At 46.2% G+C, this 21,259-nt stretch overlaps 2 protein-coding genes across 3 annotated transcripts in view; one reads left to right on the forward strand and one right to left on the reverse strand.

The window, feature by feature from the left end:
• LOC129051894 (uncharacterized) overlaps positions 1 to 21,259 on the forward strand; it is a 72,097-nt gene that overhangs the window by 48,698 nt on the left and 2,140 nt on the right. The window lies entirely within an intron of this gene.
• On the reverse strand, positions 1,159 to 20,678 carry LOC100434096 (cytochrome P450 4F2). Of its 2 annotated transcripts, XM_024237619.3 has the most exons (13): positions 20,630 to 20,678; positions 20,017 to 20,215; positions 18,107 to 18,251; positions 15,124 to 15,177; positions 14,904 to 15,031; positions 12,915 to 13,036; positions 12,000 to 12,270; positions 9,288 to 9,354; positions 8,970 to 9,099; positions 2,896 to 3,029; positions 2,736 to 2,800; positions 2,471 to 2,553; positions 1,159 to 2,068 (listed from the first exon to the last, which is right to left on the reverse strand). In XM_024237619.3, the coding sequence occupies exons 2-13, from the start codon at positions 20,212 to 20,214 to the stop codon at positions 1,903 to 1,905; spliced, it is 1,563 nt and encodes a 520-aa protein (XP_024093387.1). In that variant the 5' UTR covers position 20,215; positions 20,630 to 20,678; the 3' UTR covers positions 1,159 to 1,902. The 2 variants fall into 2 exon arrangements, with proteins under 2 accessions (XP_024093387.1, XP_024093388.3); XM_024237620.3 differs by lacking the exons at positions 18,107 to 18,251; positions 20,630 to 20,678 and adding an exon at positions 16,333 to 16,477 and having other exon boundaries at positions 1,298 to 2,068; positions 20,017 to 20,214.

The following is a 21,259-nucleotide window of genomic DNA, read 5'->3' on the forward strand; positions in this document are numbered from 1 at the left end:
ATTACTTCTCACTGGGTATTTTATTTTTTACATGAGTGAATGTACTTCTGGTCAACAATATTATATTTAAAAACTTGGGGCTGGGTGCAGTGGCTCACGCCTGTAACCCCAGCAATTTGGGAGGCGAGGGCAGGTGGATCATCTGAGGTCAGGAGTTCAAGACTAGCCTGGCCAACATGGTGAAACCCCATCTCTACTAAAAATACGAAAAATTAGCTGGGTGTGGTAGAGCGTACCTGTAATTTCAGCTACTCAGGAGGCTGAAGCAGGAGAATCGCTGGAATCCGGAAGGCAGAGGTTTCAGTGAGCCAAGATGGCGCCACTGCACTCCAGCCTGGGTGACATAGTGAGACTCCGTCTCAAAAAAAAAAAAAAAAAATTTGGGACCGGGAGGAGTGGCTCACACCTTTAATGCCAACACTTTGGCCAGGAGTTTGAGGTTGCAGTGAGCTATGATTGTGCCACTGCACTCCAGCCTGAGAGACTGAGGGAGACTCTGTCTCAAAAAAACAAAATGAATTTTTAAAAAAAGAAAAAGAAAAAGAAACAAAAAACAAAACAAAGCAAATGTAGGCACCACCTGTCAAAGAGTCTCATCTACTCAGTCTAGAGTCTGTAGGGGTTCCCAGGTGATCTGATGTGCCTAGGGCTGAGACTTGCTTTGAAAATCATGTCCTTGATACCATAAGGCATGACCTCTGATGCCAAACTGCTCAGATTCACCCATGACTCCACCCTTCACTGAGTGACCTTGAGCAAGTGAGTTCATCTACAATATGTAAGATCGATGTGAGGATGAAATCAGCATTTTACCTGGGGGAGCTGAAAAGTCACCTTCTCCCTTCTCAGTGATCTACTTCTGTTAATACGACCAAAACATTCAGTGTCTGTGGAATTTCCAGACCATAACTGTTCTATGAAAGGTGTCTAACCACACCTGTATCTTACATGAATATTTGTGCATCTATTGCTGTGAAAATGAGATCTCTACCCCAAAAGTTACTTGATGAAGAATAACTCAATTTGTTACTAATAGTCAATGTGTATGAAGCTAATTCTTACAAAGTGAGACAAAACACTTTTATTTTCTAACATGATGTCTTTTTTAAATTAAGACTGATTTGAACACTTAACACACACATTTTGAAGACCACAAAATAATGTTTCCTAAGATGATTTAATGTCATGGAAAGATGCTCACAGCATATTATATGAACAACCTGGACAGAAAAAAATGTATGTGACACAAAATGGCAAATTTTTTTGATTGAGGTAGAATTCACATACCACAACATTCACCATTTCAAAGTATCCAGTTTAATAGCATTTAGTGCACTCACAGTGTTGTGCTACCTTCGTCACTATCTAGGTCCGGAACATTTTCACCATCCCAGGAGGAAACCCCATCCTGATTAGCAGTCGCTCCTCAGTCCCACCTCCCCACAGCTGCTGAAAGCCACCAATCTGCTATACATCTCTTCAGATTGGCCTGTTCTGGAAATTTCATATAAAAGGACCATACACTATGTGACCTTTTGCATCTGACATCTTTCATTCAGTATCACGTATTCAAGGTTCATCCACATTGTAGTAGGGATCACTGCTTCATTCCTTTTTATGGCTGTGTAATATTCCATTGTATGGATGGACCACATTTTGTTTATCCTTTCATCTGGTAATATATACCTTGGGGTTGTTTTCATCGTTTGGCTACTGTGAATAGGGCTGCCATGAACATTCATGCACAAGTGTCTTTTTGTTTGAACACTTGTCTCAATTATTTTGAGTAGATATCTAGGATGGACTACAGGACTGTGGAATAGGATCTTAGAGTAATTCTAGGCTTCACTTTTGATGAATCAGGGGTCATTTTAGTGGGGTCAGAGTGGGTCTCTGCAGAACTCAGCTCAGGGGCTCCACCCGTAGCCAAAGTCCGCCCTCTGCGCGCAGGACCAGCTCCGGCTTCCTGCGGGGCTCGGTGTGGTCAGGCAGGACGCGGAAGCGCAGCAGCGTGAGTGCCAGGACCACCTTCATCTCGGCCATCGCAAACGTCTGCCCGATGCAGTTCCTAGGGGAGCGGGGTGGGAACTCTGACTGCAACCAAGAACCCCATCCTGGCCCCATCAAGCCGGGAACCTGGCCTGGGACACCCAACCCCACCTAGAGCAGTTTGAGGAATAAAGAAGGGGGTGTCCGTGCCTGGATCCCCATGCAGGCTTGCATATACTGCGAGCCTAGCCCATCTCCAACCCCCAGCCTAGACCAAGGTGGGGTAGGAGGGGACACACCACAGACCCTTCTAGGACCAACCCAACCATACACTATGGACCTTTTCCCATAAACTCCAGAGGAGGTGAGGGAAGGAGAGCTGGAACTTGGACCATCTACAATGTCCCCGTTTTCCCCACTGTCATGCCCAGACCCCTGCACCCATCAACCCGTCCCCACCTCAGACACAGGCCGCCCTTACCTGGGCCCTGCCGAGAAGGGAATAAAAGCCAGAGGTGACCTCTCCTTGATGTTCTCCGGGTCAAAGCGAAAGGGGTCATAGACCTGGAGGTGAGACCAAGAAGGGTTGTTGGGTGGGGTCTCCCAGGTCCACCAGCCTTGGAGAGACAGACAGTTGTGTATGTCTTTGAGGGAGGTGATGTTGGATACTCCTGATCAAAACCCTGCCCCCTCCTCTAGGAGCCTTGGAATGGACAAAAACAGAGGGAGGGAGGGGGGCCCCGCACCTCAGGGTCCGGCCACACAGCTGGGTTGTGATGGGTTCCGAAAACACTGATGAGGCAGATAATGCCTGTGGGAGAGAAGGGAGCAGTCAGGAGAAGGCCTCCTTCACTGAGGGGCCCCTCTTCCTACCCAGGAGGCTCCTCCCCGTGAGGCTGTGAGCACCTTTGGGGATGACCCGGCCGTCTGGGAGCACAATGTCCTGGGTGACATGGCGGGAGATGACCGGGACTGGGGGATGCAGCCGCAGGCTCTCCTTAATGCACATGGTCAGGAAGGGCAGCTGGGCCAGGTCGTCCCTAAGGAAACACCCCAGCCCCAATCCTTATCAAGGGAGCAAAGACACAACTCTCCAGCTTCTCTGTTTGCAAGTGAGACCTTTTCTCCCTGTAATAAAATAAACTTTTAACAAGAATTGTTACAAAGTCGCAAGAATAAAAATAGTGTGGCACTGCAGCAAAAATGAGAAAACAGACCCATGGAACATGAGGGAAAGCTCAGAAAAAGACATGAGAATAAGTGAAAACTTCACATTTGATAAAGACAGCCCCTGCCCAAACCAAAATCCCGGGAAACTGATGGACTTTACAGTTGTGAAAGAAAAAAGTGGACCAATTTAACTTCACAGAAGTTGAATATGCTCAAGATGGTAGTTTTTGCAGATAAAGGATAGTAATCAAAAGTACCTTCCAAAAGTTGAAAGGCAATATTTTGCAACCCAAGACAGAAAAAAAAAAAAATCAATTTTGGCCGGGCGCGGTGGCTCACGCCTGTAATCCCAGCACTGTGGGAGGCTAAGGCAAGTGGATCACAATGTCAGGAGATCGAGACCATCCTAGCTAACACGGTGAAACCCCATCTCTACTAAAAATACAAAAACTTAGCGGGGTATGGTGGTGGGCGCCTGTAGTCCCAGCTACTCGGGAGGCTGAGGCAGGAGAATGGCTTGAACCTGGGAGGTGGAGGTTGCAGTGAGCTGAGATCACACCACTGCACTCCAGCCTAGGCAACAGAGACTCTGTCTCAAAAAAAAAAAAATCAATTTTAATACACATTCTTAAAAGTAAATATTTTTAAAGAATCCAAAGAAAAAAAGCAAAAAATAAAGGAACCACTTCCATAAAAAGAAACAAACATCAACACGCACAAGAGATATTCAACCTCACTCTTATTTAAAACAATGTCCATCAAAAGAAGAAATATGAAGATTGGCATAGATTTTAAAATTTAATAATACATTAGTAGTATTGGTAAAGTTATGGGAAAACTTGTGCCATCAAACTCAGCTAATAGGAAAGGATTTGCAATGATAATTAAAATTGTACAATGCAAATGTTCTTTGATTCAGCAATTGCACTTCAGGGAATTTGTCCTGCAGAGATGCTTATACATGCAAGGAATGGTCACTGTGCACACATGCTGACTGCCTCATGTCCACTTTTAGCAAAAGGTTGGAAACAAGCCACATACACATTGATGGGAAGATGTTTAGATAAATAGCCACACAATGGAATACTATACAGCTAAACAAAAGGAGGAAATAGGGATCACTAGTCTCATCACATTCTGCAGGCTGAAAGGTAAATCAGTACAGACACTCTGGAAGGCAAATTGGAAATATCTACTATAACTGAAAATGTTTATGTGCATTCAACATAGGAATGAGCTGAATAAATAAGGAATAAAATATTTAGCACTCAGAAAAAAATAGTATTAAGACACACTGTCAAGTGAAAAAAAGTTACAAATATATACATATGTGCACATAAAAAGGGCAAAAAATATATGAATATATATTTATGAAATTAATGATTCAGAGATAGATGATAGATTGATAGATGATAGATAACAGATAACAGATATAGAGAGATAGAGAATAGATAGATACATACATAGATGATAGAAACAGAGATACATAGATGATATATAGATAGTAGGTATATAGATACATAGATAGATGATGGATAGACAGATAGATAGATAGATAGATAGATAGATAGATAGATAGATAGATAACAAATCTCTGCCTCTGGAGACACCTTTGGAGAATGAGAAAGGATTAGGTGGGGTGGCAGGATTGTCAAGGAAAACGCTAGTCTTATCTGTAATATCTCATTTGGTGCAAGAAGAATCTGTTCTTATCACTGGTTTTGTAATTTAATGCTCATTTTCCATGTGGTGTGTATATACAATGGAATACCATTCCGCCTTAGAAAAAAAAAAAGAAAGAAAGAAAGAAAACTTATCTTATTTGCCACAACATGAAAGAACCTGGAGGAACTTATGTTAAGTGAAGTAAGCCAGGCTCAGAAACACAAACACACATGATCTTACTTATCTTGGGACCTAAAATAGTCAAGCTCATAGAAATAGGAGTGGAGGCCGGGCGCAGTGGCTCAAGCCTGTAATCCCAGCACTTTGGGAGGCCAAGGGCGGCAGATCACAAGGTCAGGAGTTCAAGACCAGCCTGTCCAATATGGTGAAACCCCGTCTCTAATAAAAATACAAAAAAATTAGCCAGGCATGGTGGTGGGAGCCTGTAATCCCAGCTACTCAGGAGGCTGAGGCAGGAGAATCACTTGAACCTGGAAGGCAGAGGTCGCAGTAAGTTGAGATCGTGCCACTGCACTCCAGCCTGGGTGACAGAGCGAGACTCCATCTCAAAAAAAAAAGAAAAGAAAAGAAATGGAAGCAGAATGATGGTTACCAGAGGCCAGGGCTGGGGGAGAGATAGAGAAGGGTGAGATGTTGGTCAAAGGATAGAAGCTTCAGTTAGACAAGAGGAATAGTTTTTGAGATCTGCACAGCATGGTGATTTAGTGAACAATGTATTAATTGAAATTGCTAAGAGAGTAAATTTCAAATGTTCTCAACATAAAAATGATAAATACATGAAGGGATGGATTTGTTCATTACCCTGATTTAATAATTTCAGGTTGTATACATACATCATAACATCACATTGTACCTCTAATATATATAATTAAAATTTATCAATGAAAGAACAATTTAAAAACAACCTAATTTTTGAAAACTCATATTTCAAGAAAAATAGAAGATCTCAGAGATAATGTCCAGAACTGCATCTATTTTGTATTGTTTTCTTTACAAAGAAAAACACAGTATGTGTTCATATAAATAAAAATCACAATGTGAATTCATATAAATGTGGGCATTGGGATAGCCATTTTCTTGAAGAATACACAGAAAACTGTTGACCGTAGTCACTGCTAAGGTGGCACTTAATAAGGAAGCTCATTTTTATCATAAAATTTTTTGGACCCTTTCTTTTAACCACATCCATAATTTTGCTTGAAATCTGGATTTTATACTCCAGGACATGGGTCCGGGCAAAGATTTTCTGTGTAAGACCTCAAAAGCACAGGCAATAGACAAATGAGATTACATCAAGGTAAAAAGCTTCTGTACAGCAAAGGAAACAGTCAACAAAGTGAAGAATCAACTTACAGAATGGCAGAAAATATTCGCAAATTACCCACCTGACAAGCGATTAATAACCAGAATATATTATATAAGGAGCTCAAACAACTCAATAGGGGAAAAAGAACTCAAATCATCTTATTTAAAAATGGTCAAAAGATCTGATAGACATTTCTTAAAATAAGACATACAAATGGCCAACAAGTAGATGGAAAAATGCTCAATGTCACTAATCATCAGAGAAATGCAAATCAAAACCACAATGAGATATCATCTCATCCCAGTTAAAATGGCTTTTATCAAAAAGACAGGCAACGATAGATGCTGGTGAGGATATGGAGAAAGGGGAACTCACACACTGTTGGCGGGAATATAAATTGGTGCAGCCACTGCAGAGAACAGCACAGAGGTTCCTCAAGAAACTAAAACTAGAACTAACATATAACCCAGAAATTCCACTACTGAAAAGGAAGAGAAGAAATTTCTATCCCAAAGAAAGAAAATAAATCTGTGGAAGAGATATCTATACTTCCGTATTTATTGCAGCACTATTCACAACAGCCAAAATATGGAATCAACCTAAGTGCCCATCAACTGAATGGATAAAGAAAATGTGGTGGCCGGGTGCGGTGGCTCATGCCTGTAATCCCAGTACTTTGGGAGGCCGAGGTAGGCAGATCATGAGGTCAGGAGTTCAAGACCAGCCTGGCCAATATGGTGAAACACCAGCCCTATTAAAAATACAAAAATTAGCCAGGTGTGGTGGTGTGCACTCGTAGTCCCAGCTAATTGGGAGACTGAGGCAGAAGAATAGCTTGAACCCGGGAGGCAGAGGTTGCAGTGAGCTAAGATTGTGCCACTGCACTCCAGCCTGGGCGACAGAACAAGACTCTGTCTCAAAGAAAGAAAGAAAGGAAAGAAGAAAGAGAGAAAGAGAGAGAGGGAGGGAGGGAGGGAGGAAGGAAGGAAGGAAGGAAGGAAGGAAGGAAGGAAGGAAGGAAGGAAGGAAGGAAGGAAGGAAGGAAGGAAATATGTCATGTATACACAACACACCATTAAAAAGACTGGAATTTTGTCATTTGCGGCAACATGGATGGAACTGGAGGTCACTGTGGTAAGTAAATAAGCCAAAAACAGAAAGACAAATATTGCATGTTCTCACTCACATGTGGGAGCTGAAAAAGTGGATCTCATGAAAATAGAAGGTAGATTGGTAGAAGGGAGGGAGGGGTGAGGAGAAGTTGATTAACGGGCATAAATAAGAGGTTTGATAGGAGAAATAAAACCTAGCACTTGGTAGATAGTTCACTATAGTTTACGATATGTACTGTACATTCCTAAATAGTTAGCTTATGTTAGTTATGTTTCTAGCATAAAGAAAAGACAAATATTTCAGGCGACAGATATCCCAAGTACACTGATTTGATCTTTACCAATTATATGAATGTATTAGATTATCACGTGTATTTCAAATCTATGTGCATCTATTTATGCAGCAATAAAAAATTGTTTGTTAAAAATGCAGAAAAATTATTGGTTTTAAAAGCAGAAAAAGGTTTCTCCTCCTCACTGGACTGCTGTGCTGGGCAAAGGCGTGGACGAGAGGACACTGAATCCAAGACACCTGTCCATTCCAATGCTTCCTCTCCTTCCTCCAGCCCCTGGCCTGGCTCTGGTCTCAGAATGTCCCCACTGTGCCCTCATTCTACAGCTGGTCCTCTCCAGTATGCCCTCCACACTAGCCCTAGAAAGATCTTCCTAGTACCCAGATGTGACCTGTCCCTCCCCTGCTCAAACACTTCCCATGGCTCCCTATTGCCCTTGGGCTAAAACTGAAGCCATTAACATTTTCCCCAAGGCTTCCACAGCCAGCCCCTGCTACCACCTCCGGTTTTATCATCTCACCACAACTCAGTCTCTCCCTCTCTCTCCCCTTCTCCTCCTTTCTGTCCTGACCCTGCTCTCTCTCTCTCTCCCTCTCTCTCTCTCCCTCTCCCTCCTCTCTCTCTTCCTCCCTCTCTCTTCCTCCCCCGAAGACCCCAGGCAGTCTTCTTGACCTAGAGCACTGCTCCCCAACTGTACCCAATTATCTACTGATCCTCATTTAGGCTCTCAACTGAGACACTTTCTATACCCCCTAGTATTGCTTCTCTTATTGTAAATCCCATCCCTACCCACGTGGGCTGGGAGTGTCCTGCCCAGGGACAGTTCCGCCACCAGGCTGGGAGCACCTGGAAAACAGATCCCTGGGGTTGGTTCCTTCCCAGGTCTCCAGAGCACAGAAAGATGCTGTGCACAGATGTGGGGGTGGGAATGCAGTGTGGGAGTGTTTGCTGAATAAGGATGGGATGGATGAACAGTGCAAGTGTTCTGGACAAGAATGGATGAATTTTACCCCCAGATCTCCCTTCTAAATCCCTGGACTGGACTGGAGAGTAGGAACTAGGGAACAGAAGAGCAAACATTCAAGAAGTGAAGATGTTCGAAAAAAATGATATTTCTGGGAGAAAAGGAAGAGAGTGGAGGGGAAGTTCATTTGCTGAACATGTGCTAAGTGGCGTTATCTGTCCTCACATATCACCAATTCTCTCAGAAGCCCAGGTCTTTCTGTCCTAAGGGTCTATAACCTTTCCCCAGACAGTCGGGCTGGGTATTAAGTTCTGCCTGTGGTCCTCTGCTCCTATTCCCACTAAGCAATAGTGGCAGAATCAACAAAAACAGCTTTTCCTCCCCTCCCCACCTGGGGAGCAGAGCCAATGAGAGGGTCTCAGGAAGAGGCCACCAGCACCTGCACTCACCATTCAATCTCTTTAGGCTCACGGTCCTTCAGAAGCTCTTGCACCTCCTGCCGGCAGCGCTCCTGGTATTCCGGATGCTTTGCAAGGTGGTACAAGACCCAGGAGAGACCACTGGCCGTGGTGTCATGGCCTGGGGGGCAGCAAGGCAGGCTTGGGTCTCTGGGCTGCTTCAGCACCCGAAGGTAGACAGCACCCATGCATTGAGGGCCTCAGGGAGGATGGGGGAAGGGGGATAGGAAGGTTGTGGGGATCTACCCACCCTGTTCCTGGAAGGGAGAGATCCCAGTCCCCTCTCTAGCCCCACACTGGGGCCCTCACCCTCAAACATAAAGGTGTCAGCTTCTGCTCTTATGTCCTCATCAGATAACTTCTTCCCGTCTTCATCCTGGAGAGAAGGCAATAACCCCCCAACCCCCACCCCCATAAAAAGTCACACTAGTTCTAAGGGCTCTTGAGTCTAATCTGAGACAATCTCTTAAGATTCATCCTTTTTCCAGAAATCCAAGTCCATCTTGCACTCCTAGACCCCTCTTGGTCACCACGGCCAGAGCCCCCACCTCAAGGCCCTCCTCTCTGGCTTCCTTGTCTCCTCTTGGGTTCCTATTGGGAAGACTCAATGACCCATGAACATTTTAATGAAAAGTTTCTGAGAAAAAGTTACTGGCAACCTGAGTTACAGGAGAATTAAATGGCAATTTCCCTTGGAAATTAGAGATTAAGTGTTGCCTTCAAAGATACTTGCCCACATCCTAGAGTGATAAATCTAGAGAATCTTATCCCCCTGGAGAAATTTGGGTTGTAAGCCTATGGACTATGGCATCTCACTGAAGAGGATTTGTTTATGCTCCAGAACAAAGCACACCGTCTCTCACAAAGCTAGCATTCTCTCTCAATCTCTCTCTCCCTCTCTCTCTGTCTCTCTCATTCTCTTTCTTGGGAAGAAATAGAAAATGTGCCAAGACTCATAATGTAGGGCCCCTCTCTTAGGGTGCAAACTCTGCTGCACACACAAGTGAAAACATTGCCTTTGGAGAAATTTGACTTGAGGATGAAGAGCCAGTACCACAATCCCACTCTGGCTGATAGTATTGCTGTGAGCAAGATATGGGCTGCTCTGATCCAGAGGTTTAATGCGTCTGTCACAACAGACATACACATAGACAAAGACATAGATACAGACACAGACATAGACACAGACACAAACACACACAGACAAAGTCATAGACTTAGAAACTGACACAGACACACAAATACACATAAACATAGACATAACACAGATATAGACACAGACACACACACACATAGACAAAGTCACAGACTTAGAAACACAAACACACAAATATAAATAAACATAGACATAGACACAGATATAGACCCAGGCACACACATATAGACTAAGTCACAGACTTAGAAACACAGACACACAAATACATATAAACATAGACATAGACACAGATATAGACACAGACATACACACACATAGACAAAATCACAGACTTAGAAACACAGACACACAAATACATATATACATAGACATAGACACAGATATAGACACAGACATACACACACATAGACAAAATCACAGACTTAGAAACACAGACACACAAATACACATAGACATAGACACAGACACACACACACATAGACAAAGTCACAGACTTAGAAACACAGACACACAAATACACATAAACATAGACATAGACACAGATATAGACACAGACACACACACACATAGACAAAGTCACAGACTTAGAAACACAGACACACAAATACACGTAAACACAGACATAGACACAGATGTAGACACAGATGCACACACACATAGACTAAGTCACAGACTTAGAAACATGGACACACAAATACACATAAACATAGACAGACACAGACACAAACACACATAGATGAAGTCACAGATTTAGAAACACAGACACACAAATACACATAAACAAACATAGACATAGACACACACACACATAGACAAAGTCACAGACTTAGAAACACAGGCACACAGATACAAATACACATAAACATAGACACAGATAGACACAGACGCACACACATAGATGAAGTCACAGACTTAGAAACACAGACACACAAATACACATAAACATAGACATAGACACAGACACACACACACATAGACAAAGTCACAGACTTAGAAACACAGACACACAAATACACATAAACATAGACACAGACACAGATATAGACACAGAAGCACACATACATAGACTAAGTCACAGACTTAGAAACACAGACACAAAAATACACATAAACATAGACATAGACACACACTCAGACACAACTGCTCATAGACATAAACATAGACATAGACAAAAAAAGACACAAGCACAGGTGCAGACAAAGATATAGACATAGCATTGACATAGCCATAGCCATAGACGAAGACATAGTCATAGACACAGACAAAAAACATGGACATAGACATACACTGAGACAAAGACACAAACACGGAAAAAGACAAAGGCATAGACGCAGACACAGATATACACATACACATAGACATGGATGAAAATATAGACAGAGACAAAGACATAAACAGAGACATAGAAAAGACAGGACAAAGGTGTAGACATAGACAAAGATGAAGACACAGATACAAAGACATACAGATATTGCCAATGACAAAGACAAAGACATACACATAGTCACAGTCATAGACAGAGCCACAAACTCAAACAGAGACAAAGATATGGAAAGACATAGGCAAAAACATAAACATAGACCAGACATAGATATAGATGCAGATGTATGGAGTTAAATGTGGACAATTAACTCATTAGCTTGTAAATAGAGCAAACTCTCAGACTTGTCAGTTTCAAGCCCAGCAGCTCCCTGCTAGGTGCACTCCACAGTCATCTCTAAAACCTATCTCTGACCTGCCCCTCCCTTCCTCAATCACCTTCCATGGCTCCCTAGTGCCCTCTTAATCAAGTTCAAATTCTTTCATCTGACATTTCACATGAAGCTCCCTTCTACTTCTTGAATTCAGATCCCAGAGAGGCCCACCTTGCTCAGCAGGAGCACATCAATGAAGTCCAAAGTCTTGGATTTGGCCTTGGCTTGGAGGAAGTCATCAACACCCTGGCTAGGGAGGGTGCGGCGCCGCTCCTGGATGACGGCATCTGTGAAGTCGTGCACCAGGCGGCAGGCCCTGCGGAAACGCTGCCCTTCGGGGGTGAGATAATACAGGAAGTCAATATGCAGGAGGATCTCATGGTGTCTTTTTGATACAAGGGCACTGAGCTCCAAGATGGCGGCAATATATTCACTGGGCTTCCTGCAGGATAAGGGCAGAAAGGGAGGAAACAATTTAATACACCTGAAGCCACAGGAGCACCTCCCACCAGCAGCCAGGATCTACCTCCTATCAGTAAACGGGATATCCAGGAACAGATGGCCCCTCAGATGCAGGATGGGGATCAGCATGAAATCAACTCTCCAGGCTGTCTTATCTCTCCCTGCATCCCATCTCTGTGAGATGCCTCCATGCAGCTAGGCACCCAGAGGATAGTTTGCACATTATGCTCCTATTCTCTCTCTCCCTCCAAGTATACAGTCTTGCCCCTTCTCCTTCCTGAAGCTGTCCACAAAGCTCAGACTTTATCCTCCTCCAACTGGTCCATGGTCCAGCTTCCACCCTAGCTTCTTTGCATCAGTGTTAACTCCATTTAGTGCTACATTACAGTCAGTCCCTGACAGAGACCCGCTTTGACCACACCCACCAGTTCAAACCCTTTTAATGTGTCCCTAGAAACCTCAAGGGTTTCTGGTATGATCATTCATACCAGTCCTTCAATGATCAGGTATAACAAAACTCCTCCAAGAAGGTTTGTCTGATTTCCCTGCTCAGTCCTCCCCCGCCCCCCACCTACCAACTTTGTGTCCACGGCCCAAGATCCCAGACCCTGGGCAAGAACTTACTCCTGGCAATGGCTGTCAAAGCTGAAGACACATTTCTGCAGACTGTCCAAGGTCATGAGGCTGATGTGCTCAAACATGTCCAGACGGGCACTACCTTCTGAGGCCAGGAGCTGCCACTTGGCCTAGCCAGAGAAGGGGACAGAGCTGGGGCAGGCTCCTTGCTCCCTTGAGCAGCTCTCCAACCCCAACTGCCAAGATGGGCTCCCCAGAATAAGCCTCTTCAACTTCTCCCCAGGGACCCCTCCCCAGGGAGGACCAGATTATGGTGCAAGCAAAAGCTGTTACTATTAAGAGATGAAGACCCAAGACTGGGAGTTAGGAGACCTAGGTTCAAGTTCCAGCTCTGTCTTCTGTGCTCTGTGTGCCATTAGTCAACTCATTACCCTCCCCTATATCCTGCCTGTCAAATCTTCAGGAACAGTTAAGATGATGTGCTTTGGAGCCATATAACTCACATTAGAAACTGCTCCGCCTCGCCATGCTCACTTATTAGCTGGGTGAACTTGGGTTAGTTCCCTAATCTCTCAGACCTGCAGTTTCATCATCTACCATGGGGCAGAAATACATAATCTCTCCTTTGCAGAGTTGTTAAAATCAAATTAGACAATACATACTCGTATCATGGAATGGGCACATGGCATTGTTTCTGGCATATGGTATGTGCTCAATAAATGTTGGATTTCCCCATCTGCATTGTTATAAATTGATTTCAAAAATATCCCTGTTTTGGGGGAGGTAGTCCTTCGTTGAGTCCTGAGCATTCTTTCTGGGCATGTCATGAATGCAAGACACTGATGTTCTTAACATGGAAAATTTCTCAGAGTTGTGTTTGCGAAGAATAACTTTGAGGGATAAGGTAAAGACTCTAGACAAGTTGCTTTTGCTTGCTGTAAAAGCAGATTGCCTAAGCTTAAGGCTCCTTTTCTGTAATGCAATATATGATGTCAGCAGGCATTTATAGAAGCCCACCTGTGTCAGCCCATGGTATTTGGGAAGCTTGGAGGGAAAAAAGGCAATCTAACAAGAAACGCATGCTGCTGTCTGTGTCATGAGTAGTAAACTATCCTTTGTCTCTGACCCAGGAGTCTCTCATCCTTCTGGAAGAATTTATGAAACAGTAACAAACTAACTTATCGATTTGCAAGTTAAAAAATAAATCCTAGATACTTCGCAAAACCTTTGCCGCAATTCTTCCCTACCTGCCATATCTGCACCCTTTGCAATGTGATTTTTCAGCAACTCCCATTAATAGACAGAGCCTGTTTTATCCCCCTGCCTTTGATTCTGTGTTGGACTTTTGGCTTTCGATGTCAAAATACAATGTGGTGAAAATGATGAGTTAATAACTAATGAAGCTAAGCCTTGTCTTATTCCTTGGAGCCCTGCCTGCATTGTGAACCATGGGGCGCCTTCTGGAAGGAGACAATCATAGGGAGGAACATCCAGGGGTCCCAGATGAGGCCAAACCTAGACACGTGAGAGAACCCAAACATGTCCCAGCCAAAACCCAAACGTGACAGAATTCAGTCAACACCTGCAAGGCTGCCTACCTGACCCCCAGCTGCTCATGTACCGTGAGTGATCCCTTCCACATACAGAAGAACCCGCCAACTGTCCCACAGACTTATTAGCAACCATAAACACTTATTGGTTTAAACCAATGAGTTTTCAGGTGGTTTCTTATCAGCAACAGCTACTATGCAATTGTCATCATAACCCTCTTGATTTTATAGGGCTTGGGTGACAGAATCATAGAAACAGACACCTTCTGGGCACCTGCTATGCACCAGAGACATGACTCCATTACATTACTTTGACCATCTTTTAAGTAGGGATTATTATCCCCATTTTACAGTTGAGGAAACCAAGGCTCAGTGAGAAAGAGCAATGGCCCAATGGCACCCAGCAGAGCCAAAATTCCAGACTAGATCTGTCTGTTGTCCTTTCACCCCAAGGCTGCAGCTGCGACCTTGGCTTCAAATAACTCACGTGCATGATGTTCACACTCTCATTGAAAATCTTCATATAGGGCTTCAGGATGTTGAAATGGAAGGCAGGCGTCAGCATCCGACGGTGGCGGCTCCACTTGTCACCAGCACTCAGCAGGAGCCCGTCCCCTAGCAGGGCAGCCAAGGGCCATGGGCAAGGGCCTCTCCCTCCCCCGGCCCCCCAGCGTTTTTCCCAACCCTGTTCACCTGCAGATACTCACCCAGCCAGGGCTCCAGAAAGCTGTAGAAGAACTTGTCCTTTGGTGCAATGGCAGCTGACATAAATGAGGACAATCAGGGGCCATGGAGCCAGGTGAAGGAGGGACTTTGGGGGTGGGTGGAGGCTCTCAGCAAGAGATTTGCACTTCTTCCACTCTGAGCCCCACATAGCAGGAAGAGGGCCAAGGGCAGAGGAAGAAGGGAGGATGGGGAGGGGAGGGAAGACCAGACCAGGCTACGACAGCACAGTACAACAATGACACTGCCTAACATGGCACGTAGGAGCTATGTCAGGGCTCCAGCATGCCTTGACACGCCTCCTACATGATCCAACATGCTCTGCAACCCCTGAGTACAGCTCAGCACTCTACAGAATGCCTTCACAAGGACCTAGGACACCCTGTCTGTCCCAGCACTCTCTGACATCTTCTGATATGGCATCTTCTGACATGGACCTGGACATGAGACATGACCCTGACATGTGTTCACATGTCCTGACATGGCCACAAAATACATGACAATTCCTAACATGAGACAGTATGCTCTAACATGCATATGAGATGGTCTAACATGATCTTAAAAGCGTGTTCCACATACAGGCTCTGGGTTGAATATAAATATGGTAACTTTAATGTCCCAGACATAGCCAACACGTGACCCAGACTGTTCCTCAGGCATGACCCAAACATACTATAACACATGCCTCAGACAAGACTCAAATAATGTCTCAGACAGTTCACGTAGGGACCCTGGGTCCCAGACCTCACACAACCCCCAGACCTCACACAATGCCCAGATGTTTGGACCAGCAGGAGAAAACGGCAATGTCAAACAGCACCTGAGACAAGAACCAAACAGGCCCTCACATGCCCCAAATGTCCTTGGCCACAGATAAGCCCCACACATGACCAGCTCTACATGACCCCAGTTGGAATTATATACCAGATGTAACCAGGTATAACATATTTCAGGTGTAACCAGGACCCAGGTGTAAATATACAAGGCAGACCTGGCCATATAACAGCCATCGTAGAGCCACGCCCCAGACATGAGCAAACAGGAACAGAGGTTAGACAGGTGGAAGTCCAGGGGCGATGGAGGCAATGGCATCTCCACCACAGCCCCTCCTGTCTGCACATGGGTCACGTGATCAGCTGGAGGCAGCACAGAGACCCCAGCTGTGGGCAAAGCTTGGCCAGTGCAATGTCTACCTGGAGCAAAGAGCACAGGCTTGACGCACGTGGGGAGGAAGATGTGGATGACTGCCTGCCAGGGCCCCACCCACCAGCAGCACATATCCCCAAAGGTGCACGCCAGGCTTTGTGTGTATAGGAGACCTTCCTCCGAGCTGTGAATCTGAAGAAAAACACACAGGACCCAATTCATGCTCTCCTAGGCTGTGAGAGAGAAGGATCTGCAAGGAAGAGATTGAAGCCCTCTCCCTGAGAATTTCAAGCAGCATCTCATCCTCCTGTCAGTGCTGAGCACCCCCTGCCTCCTCACATCCTCCAAGCAGGACTCTGCAGTCCTTCAGTTACACAGACAGAAAAGGTCTTTCCCCATGTGGATCCACACACCATGTTCCCTGGGCTCTCATTCATCCCATTTTCCAGATGAAGAGCCTGAGGCTCTGAATAATAAAGTCACTTGCCCACAGTCCCAGACCATGGCAAGCCTGAGGCCTAAGACTAGGTCTATCTGCACCCATGGCCTGAATCCTTAACCAACAAATTTCTTTGTGCCCCGAAAACAGTAGCTCTGGAAGACCCAGGCCTGCCAAGACTGGGCAATCAGAGACACAGGGATTGGGTGAAAAATTGGTCCTGTGATCCAGGCCAGGAGAAGTAAATCATGGGCCATTTCTGGGAACTCTAGGGGAAAGGTGGGCTTTCCCATGAGAATTGAGCTTCTGGGACTCATCGTTGACGTCATGAGGAAAAGGCCAACTTGAAAGGAAAAGTGACGTGGAGAAAGCTAAAGCCAAGAGAGAAAGACAGATTCCCAGTGACATTGTGTGAGACCTGGATCCAGCCATGCCTGAAGGCCACCCTCCCTGGACTTTAAAGTCAATAGATTATCTTTCTTTGCTTAGACCACACCAGGTTGGGTTTCCACCACTCACAACTGAAAGACTTCAATAATCAGAGACAGCTGGGAACCAGCCCAGAGTCACTCAGCATTTTGAGGTCAGAGCCATGGTCTCTGTAGGATGCGGCCCATTCCCCCTGCTCAGCCTGGCCTGTCCAATGATGGGAAGCACAGGGGTCAAGAAAAGGGTCCCAAGCTGGGGTGGAGTCTCATCTTGGAGATCCCCGGGACCTGCAGCAGGAGAGCAACGAACTTAGGGCAGACAAGCTATAGGATGGGGTAAAACGAATTGACCCACCAGAGGTGGACATCATGGAAATAGCAGCCCAGATCCCCCACCAGCCACAAGTCCTCCTCATTGTTCTAGGCTTTGGGACAGGCAAGGTGATGCTAGGCCTGGCAATGGGCCTTGAATACTAATGATGTCCAATTGCATCACCCTGCACTCTCCTTTCAAACATTCCTGCTCATTGTTCCAGACACAGCTCCAGTAACTCCTCCTCTAGGAAGCCTTCCAGGCTGCCCCAGCAGAGACCTTTTTCTTCCCTGGGCTGTGATCCATCTCCCTCTGGCCCTTTCCTGATCCCATGAAGTTGGGGATATCTCTATCCAGGTCCATCTCCTTAAAGTTGGGGTTTCCTCCAGGACAGGGCCTTGGGTTGAGGTCTCTTAGGGCTCCAGGGCAGCCCAGAACACCAGAACAGGGGGTAGATGGCAATGGAGAGAGGAGACGCTGAGATGGGAATTGATGAATACATGAAAGAAAGATGAAGATAGCTGAGAGACAAGGAAAGGAGAGGCCAGAGTACTGCAGGGCCCACACAGGAGCTTGGGGATAGAGGAAGTGCAGGTCTCAAATGCACTGCAGCACCCACCACCACGTGTTCCAGATGGTACCTGAGGCGTTGATGACAGACCGGATGATGTCGGGGTGGCACAAACTGAGGAGGGGGGAGATGGGGCCCATCCAGACCTTAAAGCCCTGGGGGTAGGTGGCCACCAGCTGAGTCAGAACTCTCATGCCCTCCTCTGTGGGGTTGACCTGCAAGCAAGGCAGGGGTCATTACCTTCTGTGATGGTTAATTCTAGGTGTCCACTTGATTGGGCTAAGGGATGACCAGGTAGTTGGTCAAACATTATTTCTGGGTGTGTCTAATCTATTCATCCTATCTATCTAATTTTTCTATCTATATATCTATCTGCCTACCCATCTATCCATCAATCCATTTTATCTGTACTTTCATCCATTCATATATTCATCCGTCTGTCTGCTTATCATCTATTAATAGCCATCTATCCATCTGTCTAATCTATTCATCATATATATCTACTCTATCTATCTACATAATCTATCCATCCTATCTACTCTATCTACCCATCCATCCATCATCCATCCATCCATCCTATCTGTGCATCCTATTATCTATCTACCTACCTATCCATCCATCCATCCATCCATCCATCCATACATACATACATACATACATCTATCCATGCTATCTGTGCATCCATGTGTCCATGCATCCATCTATCCTATTATCTATCTACCTACATACCTGTCCATCCATCCATCCATCTATCCATCTATCCACCCTATCTGTGCATCTATCTATCTATCTATTAGCTATCTATCTATCTGTCTATCTATCTGTCTATTTATCTATCTACATTCCTCCTGCTCTATCTATCTATCTATCCACATTCCTCCTGCTCTATCTCTCTTGGGTCCATCTCCAAGTCCCAAGGGTGCATCCCAGGGCAGAGGGAGAAGACACACTGTCCGCTCACAGAGGCCCAGTTATCTTGAGAGGAAAGATTTTCTTGTTCTGGGAGTCATTTCAGCCCAGAGGCAGCCATATGGGCAGGTCCTCACAGGGGAGATTTGTGGGGAGCAGTATCGCCTCAGGATATGGCCCTAAGGCTGGTCCCCACATGCCTTTATGTCCTGGCTGATCCACAGAGGCTCCAGTTCCTTCCATGGAGAGGGTTCTGCACATGGAAGACCCTCCCTTTTCAGCAGCCACTAGTGGAGCAGAGGTGACTCTAACTGTCCATCAGGACAATGGCTCCCACCTGGGAACAGCTTCTGCACCAGGCTCTGTGCTAGTGTGTCCTGTGCACCCTTCCACCTCACCTGTGGACACATCCATCAATCCTGCCATTTGCAAATGAGCAGACTAAGACCACATCCCCCAAAGAGGAGAGTGGTCTAAGTCAGAGGGCAAGGTCACAGGGAGGAGAAAGGCCAAGGAAAGCTTCTGAAAGGTGAAGTGAGTGGCCAACTTTTATCTGGGTTTGGCAACAGGTCTCATTGATAAGAGGGAGATAAGAAGAAGCAAAAGATAAGAGGAAGGTGCCTTCGGGTGTGGTGGAAGTGGGAGACGGCCCATGCCTCTCCTCTGGCCCAGCTGTACCCTCATAATAGAAAATAGTCCAGGCAAGGAGAGGACCCTGGACAGTGGGCATAGGAGGCCTCGAGTCCAGCAATGGAGAATGTGGGAATGCCAGGGACTCGCCTCTCTGTGCAGCCAACCCTCTGCCCAGGAGCCCCGCAGAGGTGCATTAATGTGGGAAGACAGGCAGGAAAAGGATTCAATGCAGGCCTGGAGTGGGAGGACAAGGAGGTGAGAAGGGCTTGGGTTGGCACCTCACAGAAATGAATAAGCAGAGGAATGAGTAAGATACCTCCCCTGCTTCTCTGTCACCCCAGATCCCAGCCCACACCTTCACCCCTACTCCCTGAGCCTCATACCCCTCAGGAAGTCCATCCACCCTGAGACCTAGACCCGTCCTGTTGCCACACTCACCATGCCCTGGTGTCCCCAAAACCAGTTCCGTCTCGGGGGTTGTGGGAAACACTGGAGGCGGCGGCAGTTGTCATAGAAGGCATAGGTCCAGGCCAGGACACGGGCCAGGAGCCAGGAGGCCCCGACCAGCAGGAGGAGCAGCCATGGGGACGCTGCCACTGGCCCGAGGCCCAGCAAGGACAGGCTCAGCTGGGACATCCTGCAGGGCAGACGGGATGGACGGTGAGATCCTGAGGCCCAGGGAAGGGCCCAGGGAGCTCCAGGGACAGTGGAGAGAAGCAGGGATGGGCAGTGCTGGAGGTAGAGCAGGGAGGGCTCAGGGATGGGTAAAAAGGGGCTGAGAGGTAAAGTCCAGAAAAGCCCAGCCAAAACCAGCAGCCAAGTGGCCTCCAGTTCCCTAGTAAGCACTTAGAATGGGAAAGAGAGACAGAGACTGATTAAAGTCCAGAAAGGCCCAGCCTGAATCACTGGGAGGTTGCCAGGGGCTTGGTTTCAGTTACTCGGAAACCACCCATCTTTCAGGCCAGCACCCGGGAGCTGCGTGGGCCTTGGGCAGTGCCCCTCTCCATCCCAGGCCAGGACCCCCCCAGGCCTGCCACCCCCAGCCTGGCACCTTCTGTTAGGAGCAGTCTGTCCCACACAACCTCCTCTCCCCGTCTGCTGGGAGGCCTTTGACCCTGGCCCTTGATATAGCAAAGGCTGTGGGAGGGCTGGCTGGGTTGGGTTGGGCCAACAAATCCCTGCGCCTGGGTGTGTCTCCCGAGCCCGGGCAGCCAGCCAACATCTGGCGTCAGGCCAGCTGGGTGCAGAGGAATCAGCTCAGGGTCCAGATGGATGGGTAGATACATAGATAGATAGAGTAGATAGGATGGATAGATTAGGTAGATAGATAAAGTAGATATAGATAATGGATATATTAGACAGATGGATAGATAGCTATTAATAGATGATAGATAGATACATAGATAATAGGATAAATAGATGGAATGGACGAACGTACAGCTAAGATGGATTGATGGTTGGATGGGTAGGCAGATATATATATAGATAGAGAAATTAGATAGATAGGATGAATAGATTAGATAGACACACCCAGAAATAATGTTCCATCTCTGTCCCAGATATGTGGGATCCTCATTTGTGACATGGGAACTGGGGATCTTGGGTCACTCCAATCACTCCAGATGCTACAAGGCCAGTGACTTACTCAGTACGATGCTCAGGAACACAACCATCAGAAACA

The sequence above is a fragment of the Pongo abelii genome, chromosome 20, assembly GCF_028885655.2.
Source record: "Pongo abelii isolate AG06213 chromosome 20, NHGRI_mPonAbe1-v2.0_pri, whole genome shotgun sequence".
In the NCBI taxonomy this organism is placed as follows: Eukaryota; Metazoa; Chordata; class Mammalia; order Primates; family Hominidae; genus Pongo; species Pongo abelii.